The sequence below is a fragment of the Haliotis cracherodii genome, unplaced genomic scaffold (assembly GCF_022045235.1).
Source record: "Haliotis cracherodii isolate W230 unplaced genomic scaffold, xgHalCrac1.p SCAF_3, whole genome shotgun sequence".
NCBI lineage: Eukaryota > Metazoa > Mollusca > Gastropoda > Lepetellida > Haliotidae > Haliotis > Haliotis cracherodii.
In genome coordinates this window covers 54198878-54211984 of record NW_027266286.1, presented here as the reverse complement: position 1 = coordinate 54211984, position 13107 = coordinate 54198878, and the positions used below count along the sequence as shown (strand labels likewise).

General features: G+C 42.5%; 1 protein-coding gene across 2 annotated transcripts in view; it reads right to left on the bottom strand.

The window, feature by feature from the left end:
* Positions 1 to 4157: 4157 nt before the first annotated feature.
* Positions 4158 to 13107, bottom strand: part of LOC139474284 (sine oculis-binding protein homolog) — an 87565-nt gene continuing 78615 nt past the window's right edge. For both annotated transcript variants that reach the window (XM_071257232.1, XM_071257234.1), the window contains exon 4: positions 4158 to 9036. In XM_071257232.1, coding sequence (XP_071113333.1) covers positions 6974 to 9036 — 2063 coding nt within the window. In that variant the 3' untranslated portion in view covers positions 4158 to 6973. The remainder of the gene's footprint in view (positions 9037 to 13107) is intronic.

Sequence of the window (13107 nt, the reverse complement as noted above, 5' to 3'; positions counted from 1 at the left end):
GGGAGATTCAGGGCAGAGCAGGTCTCAAGGACCTTATCCTTGTCTCAAAGGGAGATTCAGGGCAGAGCAGGTCTCAAGGACCTTATCCTTGTCTCCAAGGGGAATTCAGGACAGAGTAGGTCAGAGGTCAGAGGTCAGAGTAGGAGACAGGGCATAAGAGGTGCCCAGTACCTCATGTTTGTCTCCTCGGGGCGTACAGGTCTCGTGTCTGAATTTCTGTCGGAATTGGAAATATAACCAAAATCAGATATAAATTTGGCATCACTTTATTTCATAGCTCGTGATGTGTAAAGCTCACAATCAAATTTACAGACAACTGCGAAGGCTAACGCAGTCCAAATAAAAACATATACCGCATGCTCGTGCATAACACGTCTTAACTTATTGCAACAACCGTGTAGTACAACAATGACACTCAGTCATCACACAGATATATACACCAGACGAGCCACTGAATTACAGGACATCGGGGGAAATATAGTCCACGTCCCACTTGCTCAAAGCGATCTCAGCACTCCTCAACCCCCTTTACTTTAACCTAATAATAATCTTACCACTACAATCGTTCAACGTTAGTGAGTGAGAGAGTTGGGTTTTCACGCCGCTTTTAACAGTATTCCAGTTATATCACGGCGTGTCAGGTTAATGTGGGAGGAAAGCCCGAAGTGATGCAGGTCTAAGACGTTTACCACTTCGGTGAAACCCACGAGCACAGGTATGGTGCTGACAAACCTAGAAACATAATCAGGGCGAACCGGGATTCGAACCCACAATCATAGGTTTCTGGCGTGCCCAAGGGACGCAACTCTGCACAGCGAATCGCGGCGCCCCCGTTCAACGTTAGTAGGTCCATGCGCTTTAACAGAACCTAGTACATGTATACGGACTGAGACGTTGCAACTGCGACTACCGTATCTCCATTACTGTAACGGTGGCTTACACTTTTCTCAGTTACATTAGTTTTTTCATAAGTGAGTTCAGAAGAGGACCTATTCACGTATATGACTTGAGTTGTAAGTTAGTAAGTCTTAAGACCATCTTAAGAATATTTAAGATGCAACGGTAGTCGAAACGAATGCATCAGATCATGGCGTCACTATTTTACGTACTCAATTTTTTGTTCTATTTTGAGCTTACTTTGCTGCCAGCTTATCGAAAGGGAATATGCAATTCATTCAGAGCGGGGTGTTTGTCGTTTATTATTTAGTAATTAATTATTTCAGAGATTAATATTCCTCATAACTTCGTTGCCAGCTATCACAAAAATGAATTATCATGACTATTGGAAATATATATTATTCACACATAAAGTGTTGGTAGTTCTGCTTTACCATTTAATTTGGACTCTTTTAGGGAGAGAAGAAAGAATAATGATATAAACAATGAAAATGTTCAAATTGGTAGCCTGAATAATTTGGTTCCCATGTTTATATTGATATCATTTCTGCCAGCTTTGAACCATTTTGTTGTACATCTTGGCATACTTGGCAACGCATATAGATAACAAGAAGCTCTCTTACTGACGGCATGTTCCATATTCAGTGTCTGTTACCTCTTCGCAACAATAAACACAGGGTTGTACGAGACTATAGTCCACCCAAAATGTCCTATATTTGCTGGCCCTGTTTTAAAGCCAGTAGATAATAACAAATGTATATATACACGCGCTTAACATCATATATAGTAGATAATAATAATATAATAATAATCATAATCATAATATACATATCAACAAAGACTTCGTACATAACAACTGCCAAGTGAAGCTAGAGGGCTGATGCATCTGCAAAGATGCAAAGATGCAAGGATGCAACACACACGCCCCATCTGAAGTGAGTGAGTAAGTGGGTTAAGTGTAACGCCGCTTTGAACAATATTTCAGTTATATGGTGTGCGTCAGCTCATTGTGGAAGGCAAGCCCAAAGTGACATATAGGTCGTAGGCTTCTACCGGTTTGGTGACACTCACCTCAAGGGTGACAGACCAAGGTTGACAGACCAATGATCAGGACGGTTCTTTGATTCGAACCGACCACCAGTGGATCATGACATGGCTAAGGGACGCAACTCTACATAGCAAAGTGCAACGCCCTCGACCGTAGATATAAAACATGTTATCCGATTTGACATGAAGAACATAACATCATGAACAAGATTTGCCAAGTCATGCTTTGTTTGTTTGTTTGTTTGTTTGTTGTAGAACACCGGACTCAGCAATATTCCAGCTATATGACGGCGGTCTGTAAATACAATGTCATGCTATGTAGGAACAGTTAGGCTTTGTTCGTGTCAGATATACATCATATCCCTCGAATACAGTGTATGAAAAACTGCATGCCCTTTTCATTGACATGTGTAACGTTTCATGGGTTTCATTACCACTGTAAGCGTGATCAGACTGCAGAGTTGATACAGAGCAACAGCAATGTCATATACCGAGTGAGTGAGTGAGTGAGTGAGTTTGGTTGGACACCCCTTCTTATGCAGTTATATCACGGCGTGTCAGCTTAATGTGGGACAAAACAGGAAGCGATGCAGTTCTCCGACGTTTACCACTTCGGTGAAACCCACGTGCACGGGTATGGTGCTGACAAACCTAGAACCATAATCGGGGCGAACCGGGATTGGAACCCACAATCATAGGATTGTGGCGTTTCCAAGCGACGCACCTCTCCACGGCGAATTGCGGCGCTTTAAGCGAATAGGCCAACCGTGTCCCTTAACGTAATATATTTCATAAAAGTGTCACACATTCTCTGGTATCGTGCTGCGTGTTTAAAAGGAGACGCACCTTTTGCAAAGTCAGGGTAGAGAAATTTTTCAAACATTTTTGCGACCGGAATGCGACACTTTCGCGTTGCGGTCGCGGAGCGTTTTTTTCTTTTTGGGGCAATTAAGACACAACCAAGCGTCCTCAGGATCTCAGAGGTAGTGCAAAAGAATTGCTCTGCGGACGCGATTGAAAGAGTGTTAATTTTTCACAGTATATGAGAGAATGCGGAACGATGAATGTGCATTAAAGAGGTTTTCAGATCGTTCAATAAAAATAAATATAAGAACATAATACAATAGTAACTAAAAACACAGTCTGATTCGATATCTCACTTTTCAGCATCGAATACTATCTACAGACAATCTTCCTACAACTGTACATTGAAGCGTTGACGTCTGTATTGAATTTGATGCAGGTGATTTCGACATATAACACCGCAGTATTGGACTCTTGCAGACGCTACCAAGTGAGCAGAACATATGTCGAGACAGGCAAGTCAATCTGGCTTAGACAGGAACTTTATAACTCGATCAAATTCTGCTTGACTCAAGGCTAATAAGATTCATTTGCAAGATTCTCCTAAAAGTCATAAGAGCTATATTATCACCCCTCAGCTAGTTTCCTTCTTTGTAAATGAAACATACACAGGAAAGGTTAAAAACGCGCGTATAAATGATACATCGGGATGAATTTAATAGTAATTCGACATATGTTTTTTAGAATGTTAATCATCAAAGTGCAAAGACACTTACAAGATACAAGTTTAAATGTGATTTTGCATTTTTCACTCGTGGCGTTTCTCACAATGAAGGGTCAAAGTCGATCCATGACAACGACATTTTAGTGTCTTAGGATCTGCCACATAACACGAGGAAAGTTTGCAGAGGACATTATTCTTTATATAATTTGCCTAAACATCATTCATCACACGTTTAATATGATGTCAAATGGCTCCACATACTATATCCTTCTGCGATAGCCTAGCTGAAAGTATCAAGATTGAAAAAAAGCATTGTAACTGTACTTAGGTACGCGTATATCACATATATATCACATATAGAACCGAGAGAGATATCACGAGATCTTGCTACCCACAGCAAGGTGAGCAGATGTTTCTACACAACTCCTACTAGGTCGAAGTTAAGGGAGCAATACTTTCTAGATAACCAGTAGTCGGGCTCGAGAATAAAGATATATTGCTTTTAGCTGCATCAGCAACTTTGCAAATTCTACTGCATATCATCAGTTTGGGCGAAACAATTTTGATCTGAAAATGCATCAATAATTCACACAGGTTGAAGGACGTGTGTGCCTTATTGACAAGTAAACTCGTTAGATTCGGTGTCTGTTCATCCATTGATGAATGGGTACCCGGTAGTATGCGAATGTAAATTGAAATAGCTGTCTTGGTTCCACCCAAAGTCAGCTGGCAATTTGTTTTGAACGAACACAGACCTAAACGCCAGGGCAATAAAATGTCTAGCCCAATATTGTATCACCATTATTATTGTAAAACGACATGCTGATTGAGTATTGCTTGCTCAATATTCTACACACCTCACGTTTCCTTGAAATTTTAATCAGCCCTATCATTAAAATAGCTGCCATACGAATAAAAAATACAACTATCCAAGCTAAGGTATTTGAATTACACACAGACAAGCTTGAAACTGTATAAATACTTAATACGTTCATATTACTTTTAAATGGATAGAAACCCCACACAACCACCCATCCCCACCCTCAACATTTTAATCCTTGGCTCCCACAGACAGAACACCACCTGAACCGGACGTTGTCGGGTTATAAAGCACTTGGATCAGAGCTGGTCCGGTTAAGAGATCCGGTTTCCAATATGGAAGGGTCTTATGTTACAGCGGTTCCAGGGAGTATTTAGATAGGTGAAACAAAGTACATAAAAATGGCTATCACCGGTAGCCTTTAACCTTTTTCAATGAAATCGGATATTCCCTGCGAGGCGACTGTCTGATGTTATCATAAGGACAAGACCCAATCGTCTCAACGGCTCATTATTAAAGCTCTCCTCTTGTAGGTCAATTTGTTCCAATTATACCGTAGGACGCGCGCTTTGCAATGTAACATTACCTCCCTGCACTATTTGACATTAGAAAACTGACTAATGCGACCACCCCTGTTTGTTTTGTAATTCTGAAATATACGGGCGTTATTTGATAAAAGAGGAAATTGTTTGAATTGCAAATATGAACCATGGTGACTGTATTTCAAAGATTAATGACGAGGGTGTGTAACCATGATCATTCATCTCAAACCCTATTAAAACCGTTGCTCCAAATTGGAATAAACGCTCTCGTAGTTGCGGTTGCTGCTATGTAGAAAGTTATTCGTGTAGACCTGTAGGATGTTTCTGGCCAAGAACAGTAGGTGTGAATTACGCTCGATATTTAAGCCTTGCATACGGTGAAATCTCGTCAACTTTTGGTCCTGGGGACAGAATAACCTAGGTCGTATTATTAGTAGTTCGATAAGAGACTGTAACGTTACATATCGACTTAAACGGTTTATTCTGTTACTGACGTTCGAATTAACGGGAGTTTTCACTTTGAGAATTGTTACCTCTTATTAGCGGTTCCATAAGAGACCCTAACGTTACATATCGATTTAAACGGTTCATTGTGTTACTGACGGTCGAATTAACGGGAGTTTTCACTTTGAGAATTGTTACGTCTTATTAGCCGTTCCATAAGAGACCCTAACGTTACATATCGACTTAAACGGTTTATTGTTACTTACTTTCGAATCAACGGGAGTTTTCACGTGGAGATGTGTGGAGACAGCTGAGTGTTGAAAAGAGACCACAACCATATTTCTGAAACATTACTAACAAGCCGTTCTGCATGCCTAGACTACACTCAGTGTCTGTTTCGTTATATAAATATATATCTTCTAAAAATATACTTCTTTGAAATTGTTATACGCGTCTTTATGTACTCGGAATAGATGAAAACGATATTCGTGTCTTGATAAATTCAAATTTTCAAAACACGAACTCAATCATGTCTATACATAACCCCATGTCTAAGTTTGGATCTGGCTAAAAAGGATAAAATTGAACCAGGTTCTTCACAGTAGCACAACACATTTAGCCGTAGCAAATGCATAAACGCAGATCAGTGAGGAAACTAGTTTGTTATAAAGTTATCTTGTACAGTTGGTAACATCCCTTATTACATAGGTACTGACCAAAGGGCCAAAGCAATCATCCGGTCACCCTGGGATTGTGAGCTGCGTGCTCATCACAAAAGTCACATCCGGTGTAACCGGAAGCATACACAATGTGAAACCAAACCTACGCAAAACTTATAGAGAAACAAATAACGAACCAAATATACCATTGCGTGTTCAAACAATCACTGCATATTGACGCACCAAAACATGAAAGAAAACAATATAAAACTTATCATTGAACTAAAATCAAACAGAAAAAAAAGTTTCAATCCGTCTTTGTGGATTTATGAGGCACGGGGGATGATTTATGACACAGCTGTTTACTGTCTACCAAGGAAAACTGTATAGATGCATCTACTACAGACTCCGTTGTGAACTGAATCCTGTCTGCCCCCAGACATACATCAGTCAGTTCTGCACGTCATCTTTTGAAATTATTGCCTTAATACAAATCATTAATGCAGATCAACATATTGGAGCTATAAGAAAACTTAAATGATCTCAAACCTCTATTGCGTAATTTCAGTGCGTTTAGTTATACCCGTCACATGTGACAGGAAGAAAATTAATCTTGCTCAGACAAGCTTTGACTAGAGTCATATATAATGCATGAATAAATTCAAAGATACATTTCAAAGTTACGAGACATTTCAAGAATGGAACATCACAACATGTATGTGTAACATAAATATATATGTAAAGCACTACTTTGTTAAATGCTGGCAAATAATAAATTAATACATTTTGTAATTTTAAAATTGGATTACCAATATAACAAAGTAACACCCTATACGCAGCATGGAACTGTTGGTATCAGTTAAAGCCATGGGTACTTGACGCCAAAAGATATGAAAAAATAAACAAAGTAATTCAACACAACAATGCAGTTAAAACAAATACTCTTGACTCTTCGATTTCATATTTAAAATCTACTTATTACATTTTTTATCGTTTTGGCGTCAAGGGCCTCGGTATTAGGCCTGAGTGATTGAGTTCACTTTGTTCGGACACGAGCCCGTAGACATCGTCTACGTGCCGCCTCTATCATGTCCCTTGGAACACTCCGAACATAGGGTCGTTCTTGGTAGGTGTTCTTCTGCTGCTTGGGGACATTTGGTGCGTCTAGAATGAGGCTCCGCCGTAGAGAATACGCATGATCAGTCGGCGGAAGCGGGAGCTGTTGTGAAGCAAGGGGTGGTTCTCCAGCCGTGGAGACAATGTGAATCCTCGGCACCTTCAGTCCAGTGTCCACCTCCGAGTCCTCAGCATCAGTCTTTGAGGACTCTGAAGGCGGCCGATCCTTGACCGTAAACACCCGATGGTTTTCCTTGCCCATGACCTCTGAGTCCGAGGACACACAGCTGTCTTTTGACAGATCTATTGCACCTGTTTGATTGCTCTTCAGGTCTAGTTTTGGTCTCTTGGTCAGATCAAGCGTCCTGGCAGTGGTAGGTGTAAGAGACCGTTTCAGTATGTGTGAGTCGATCATAAAAGAAGGTTTAATATCTTTCCTCTGTGTGATAGCAGGTTCAGCTGATTCAGATCTTTGACGGTCTGGTTGTTTGCAAGATGCACAGTCTATACAACCACTAGAAGCAGAGTCTCGGGACACAGTTACTCTCCTGTGTGTATTCTCTCTGGGGAAGTGCACTCGGGAACTAAGGGGTGTGGAGGACTGAGGGGAGACAGTATCCCGGACTTCATCTGCACTTGTACCAACCTTTGTGTCAGGAGAGGGGGCATTGCTTTCTGCTTGTTTCTCAGCAAAGAATTTCATGAGTTTTTCCATTGAGATAGGTAGAGGTACAGGTATTGGTATTGGAAGAGGAAGAACAACTGGAAAAGGTACCATAACTGTGACAGGAGGAACACCATTGCCTGCTGGGGGTGGTGGCATCCCTGGATGGGGTAACTGACCTGGACCAATGGGGTTAAAGAAGGGAGGACACATATTTCCCATACCTGGATCACCTGGGAACATTGGGGGTAGTGCCCCAGGAGCACCTCCAAATGGGAACAACCCTGCTCCAAAATTTCCTCTTGGTAACCCTGGTCCAAGAGGTGGAGCTGGGTTATGTGATGAGACAGATCTCATGTTGGGTTCTGCAGCTGAGCTTGTGGCCCTAGGGAGGTTTGGTGTTGTACTGGTAGAGGAAGGTGATGTTTCTGGTGAAGACAAGGACAAGGGGGCCCCAGATGTGCTCTGGGATCTGTCTCTGTCTCTGTGTTTGCTAGAGCCCCCTGCATCTGGAGTCAGAAGGGGCGGTCTTTCTGATGGGTTTCCAAACAGTCCACCAAACATCATTGGGTTGAACATACCAAGTGATGCCATACCTGGAGCAAGTCCCCCCATCAAATGTGGAGGAGGCATCCACTGAGGAAAGCCTGAAGCCCCTGGTAGAGGAGCTTTAGGTGAAGACTGTCTTGTACTTCTGGGTGGACTGCATGACCTTGCAGCCTCCCTTGACTCTCTTATCGCACGACGAAGGCGTTCACGATCTTTGGCAAATCTATCAGCTCCAGATGACGTCTCAAACTTTCTGGAAGACAAAAAACTCTTGGACAATGTGCTGTTCTTCTCCCCTCGTACACTGACTTCTCCATCATCGTCCCCTTTGTCTTCCCGCTTAATGCCCCGAGCTTGATCCTGCTTCTTTGACAGCCACAAGTCTGGAGTAATAAGGATCTGTTTGTCATGTATAGTTGGTGAGGGGGAGTCTTCACTGTCTTCCCCTATCTGCTGCATCTGCTTGAGGTGTTCCTGAGTCTCCCTACAGAAGATATTCATCTTGTACTGATTGAGACACTTGGAGCTGCAGAACTGAAGCTGCTGGTCACCATCCTGAAAGTCCACATAGTTCACTGTATGTCTCACATGTTTACACCAGTCACATACTTTATTCTTCTTGAAGGATGCTCTTCGACACTGTGTGAAGCAAATTTCACTGCAGAATGCCTTCAGGCCTGTGGAGCTCTTCAGTGTGAACAGCTTCATTCCAGTCTTTTGGCACCATGCACAGACAATGAAGGAGGACGGGGATGAGGAGTCAGACAGCCCTGAAACAGGCAAAAATATATTGTTTAGGACACTCACAAACCCATTGACACATGCTTGCATTGATCAGTAAGTTTGATACAGTCACACTCACTCACTCACTCACTTAGTGTGGTAGGTAAACCCAAACTAATGCAATTCTGAGACAGTTATTACATAAGTGAAACCTAGTATGGATATTGCACTGACAAACCAAGAATGAATATCCGGGTGAACCTTGGATTCAAAACACTAACCAAAGGGGTTTGCATAGAGAATGGCAGCACCTTCGATGACTTGACCAGCATTTCCCCAGCAAACTGGAAGTTGTGAGGCTTTTAAATGTACTTATGATCAGTTAACTGTGTACGTATAATAGTCTGCTAGGTGCTGGATGTCAGCGTGGCATAAATTGTAATATTTTGATTGTAACATTGTAACTTGTGGCACATGTATAAGATTCTGCCAGTTTACTAGTTATGTTCTAACTCATATTTCTGTGTGAGGATTGGATTGTGCCCCCAAGCTGACTCTTGTATAGGAACTCTGTGGCCAGTGTCAAGTGTGATGTCTCATACAGGATGATCAGCTTTGACAAGATATTGACATGCCCAGTCAGTCAAATGACAGCGAGTGAGTGAGTGAGTATGGTTTAACACCGCTTTTAGCAATATTCTAGCAATATCACGGCGTGGGACACCAGAAATGGGCCTCACACATTGTACCCATGTCGGGAATCGAACCCGGGTCTACTGCATGATGCTTTAACCACTAGGCTACCTGACTACCCTGACAAATGACAGACAGATAGATGACTAGAGAGCCTGATGATAGACAAGACACATGCCAGATGATGGACAGAACAAGGACAGAAGGATAAATAGCAGAAAGTTAGATGACAGGCAGACACATAAGAGAAAGTGTATTGACACACATACAGAATGACAGACAAATGACTGACAAATGCTTGACAGAAAAATAGACGCTAGATGTACAGACAACATACTGACAGATGACAGAGAAATAATAGAAAATCTGATGACAGACAGATAGATAACTGACAGACCCATTACTGACAAACACATGGCAGATGGACAGATCACAAATACAGAGCAGACAGATAGATGACTGACAGACCGGTTACTGACAAACACATGGCAGATGGACAGATGACAAATACAGAGCTGACAGACAGATAGATGACTGACAGACCGGTTACTGACAAACACATGGCAGATGGACAGATGACAAATACAGAGCTGACAGACAGATAGATGACTGACAGACCGGTTACTGACAAACACATGGCAGATGGACAGATGACAAATACAGAGCTGACAGACAGATAGATGACTGACAGACCGGTCACTGACAAACACATGGCAGATGGACAGATCACAAATACAGAGCAGACAGACAGATAGATGACTGACAGACCGGTCACTGATAAACACATGGCAGATGGACAGATCACAAATACAGAGCAGACAGACAGATAGATGACAGACAGACCGGTCACTGACAAACACATGGCAGATGGACAGATCACAAATACAGAGCTGACAGACAAAAAGACAACCCCTGAAAGATGAAAGGTGACAGACAGATGATGTGCTGTGCCATTTGTTCAATTTGACATTCAGCTTGGAGAGCATAAACTTGATCAAGGTAAACAACAAAAACACAATTCCATTAATAATGAAAAACCTCAGAATTCAGGAAATCATTTTGAAACTTCCTCTTGTCCAAAACTATTGGACCAGTATTCACAGAGATCTGTCAGTTAGACAGATTCCACTGTACTTATCACGTTAAGTTGAAAACCTACAGACAATAGGGAAATCACGATACCTGGAATCAAACAAAGAAAATCTTTTTCAAGATACACTAAAAAGATTTTTTCATAAATAATACACTCAGAAATTGAAGCAGTCTGTCTTGCCTCCCATAAATAAATATAATCAAACCGATGAGATTTTCACAATATCAATTTTCTTTCCATGTTACATCTGTACTTTCGCTGTTTGTTCAGTTCTAATATAACTGTCTAGACAGGGGAAAGTTTTTCAGAGCTGCACAAAATATAGTAGTCAAGTTGTATGGTATCCATTGTGTCGCTATAGTATGCGATTTACAGTTGTTTTCCTTCTATATATAAACCCCACGTGACACAATATCGAATGAGAATTAATTCCTATCCTTGAGGTCTACATTATACACTGTTTTAAGTTTCAATATTGCAATTTTCTTATTCATTGACAGCTTGATTTTACATGTGAATTTTACACTGTATGGATGACATGCTGATATATCAAAGCTGAATTAGTTATTTTGCCAGGCAGATAAAGAATGGCACCAGTGAGTCAAAGTGTGGCACCAGAGAATCCATGTGTGGCGCCAGTGAGTTAAAGTGTGGTGCTGGTAAATTCAAGGCCCACGACTGGCACCAACGAATCAAAGTGTGCCATCAGAGAATCCATGTGTGGCGCCAGTGAGTTAAAGTGTGGTGCTGGTGAATTCAAGGCCCACAACTGGCACCAATAAATTAAAGTGTGGCATCAGAGAATCCAAGTGTGGCGCCAGTGAGTTAATGTGTGGTGCTGGTGAATTCAAGGCCCACGACTGGCACCAATAAATTAAAGTGTGGCATCAGAGAATCCAAGTGTGGCGCCAGTGAGTTAAAGTGTGGTGCTGGTGAATTCAAGGCCCACAACTGGCACCAATAAATTAAAGTGTGGCATCAGAGAATCCAAGTGTGGCGCCAGTGAGTTAAAGTGTGGTGCTGGTGAATTCAAGGCCCACGACTGGCACCAATAAATTAAAGTGTGGCATCAGAGAATCCAAGTGTGGCGCCAGTGAGTTAAAGTGTGGTGCTGGTGAATTCAAGGCCCATGACTGGCACCAATAAATCAAAGTGTGGCATCAGAGAATCCAAGTGTGGCGCCAGTGAGTTAAAGTGTGGTGCTGGTGAATTCAAGGCCCACGACTGGCACCAATAAATTAAAGTGTGGCATCAGAGAATCCAAGTGTGGCGCCAGTGAGTTAAAGTGTGGTGCTGGTGAATTCAAGGCCCACGACTGGCACCAATAAATCACAGTGTGGCATCAGAGAATCCATGTGAGGCATCAGAGAATCCATGTGTGGCACCAGTGAGTTAAAGTGTGGTGCTGGTGAATCCAAGGCCCATGACTGGCACCAATAAATTAAAGTGTGGCATCAGAGAATCCAAGTGTGGCGCCAGTGAGTTAAAGTGAGGTGCTGGTGAATCCAAGGCCCATGACTGGCACCAATGTAGGGTGCCAGTGAGTCAATGTAGGGTGCCAGTGAGTCAATGAAGGATGCCAGTGAGTCAATGAAGGGTGCCATTGAGTCAATGAAGGGTGCCAGTGAGACAATGAAGGGTGCCATTGAGTCAATGAAGGGTGCCAGTGAGTCAATGTAGGGTGCCAGTGAGTCAATGAAGGGTGCCAGTGAGTCAATGAAGGGTGCCAGGGAGACAATGAAGGGTGCCAGTGAGTCAATGAAGGGTGCCAGGGAGACAATGAAGAGTGCCAGTGAGACAATGAAGGGTGCCATTGAGTCAATGAAGGGTGCCAGTGAGTCAATGAAGGGTGCCAGTGAGTCAATGAAGGGTGCCAGTGAGTCAATGAAGGGTGCCAGTGAGTCAATGAAGGGTGCAAGTGAGTCAATGAAGGGTGCCAGTGAGACAATGTAGGGTGCCAGTGAGTCAATGAAGGGTGCCAGTGAGTCAATGAAGGGTGCCAGTGAGTCAATGAAGGGTGCCAGTGAGACAATGTAGGGTGCCAGTGAGTCAATGAAGGGTGCCAGTGAGTCAATGAAGGGTGCCAGTGAGTCAATGAAGGGTGCCAGTGAGACAATGTAGGGTACCAGTGAGTCAATGAAGGGTGCCATTGAGTCAATGAAGGGTGCCAATGAGTCAATGTAGAGTGCCAGGGAGCTCAGTTATGGTGGCAATGATATACTGTGTAGAGCTAGTTAACCAGCGTGTGGTGCCAAAAAGTCAAAGTGGGGCACCAGTTAGTCAAAATGTGGCACCAATGGATCGACATGTACCACCGGTGAGATAAAGTGTG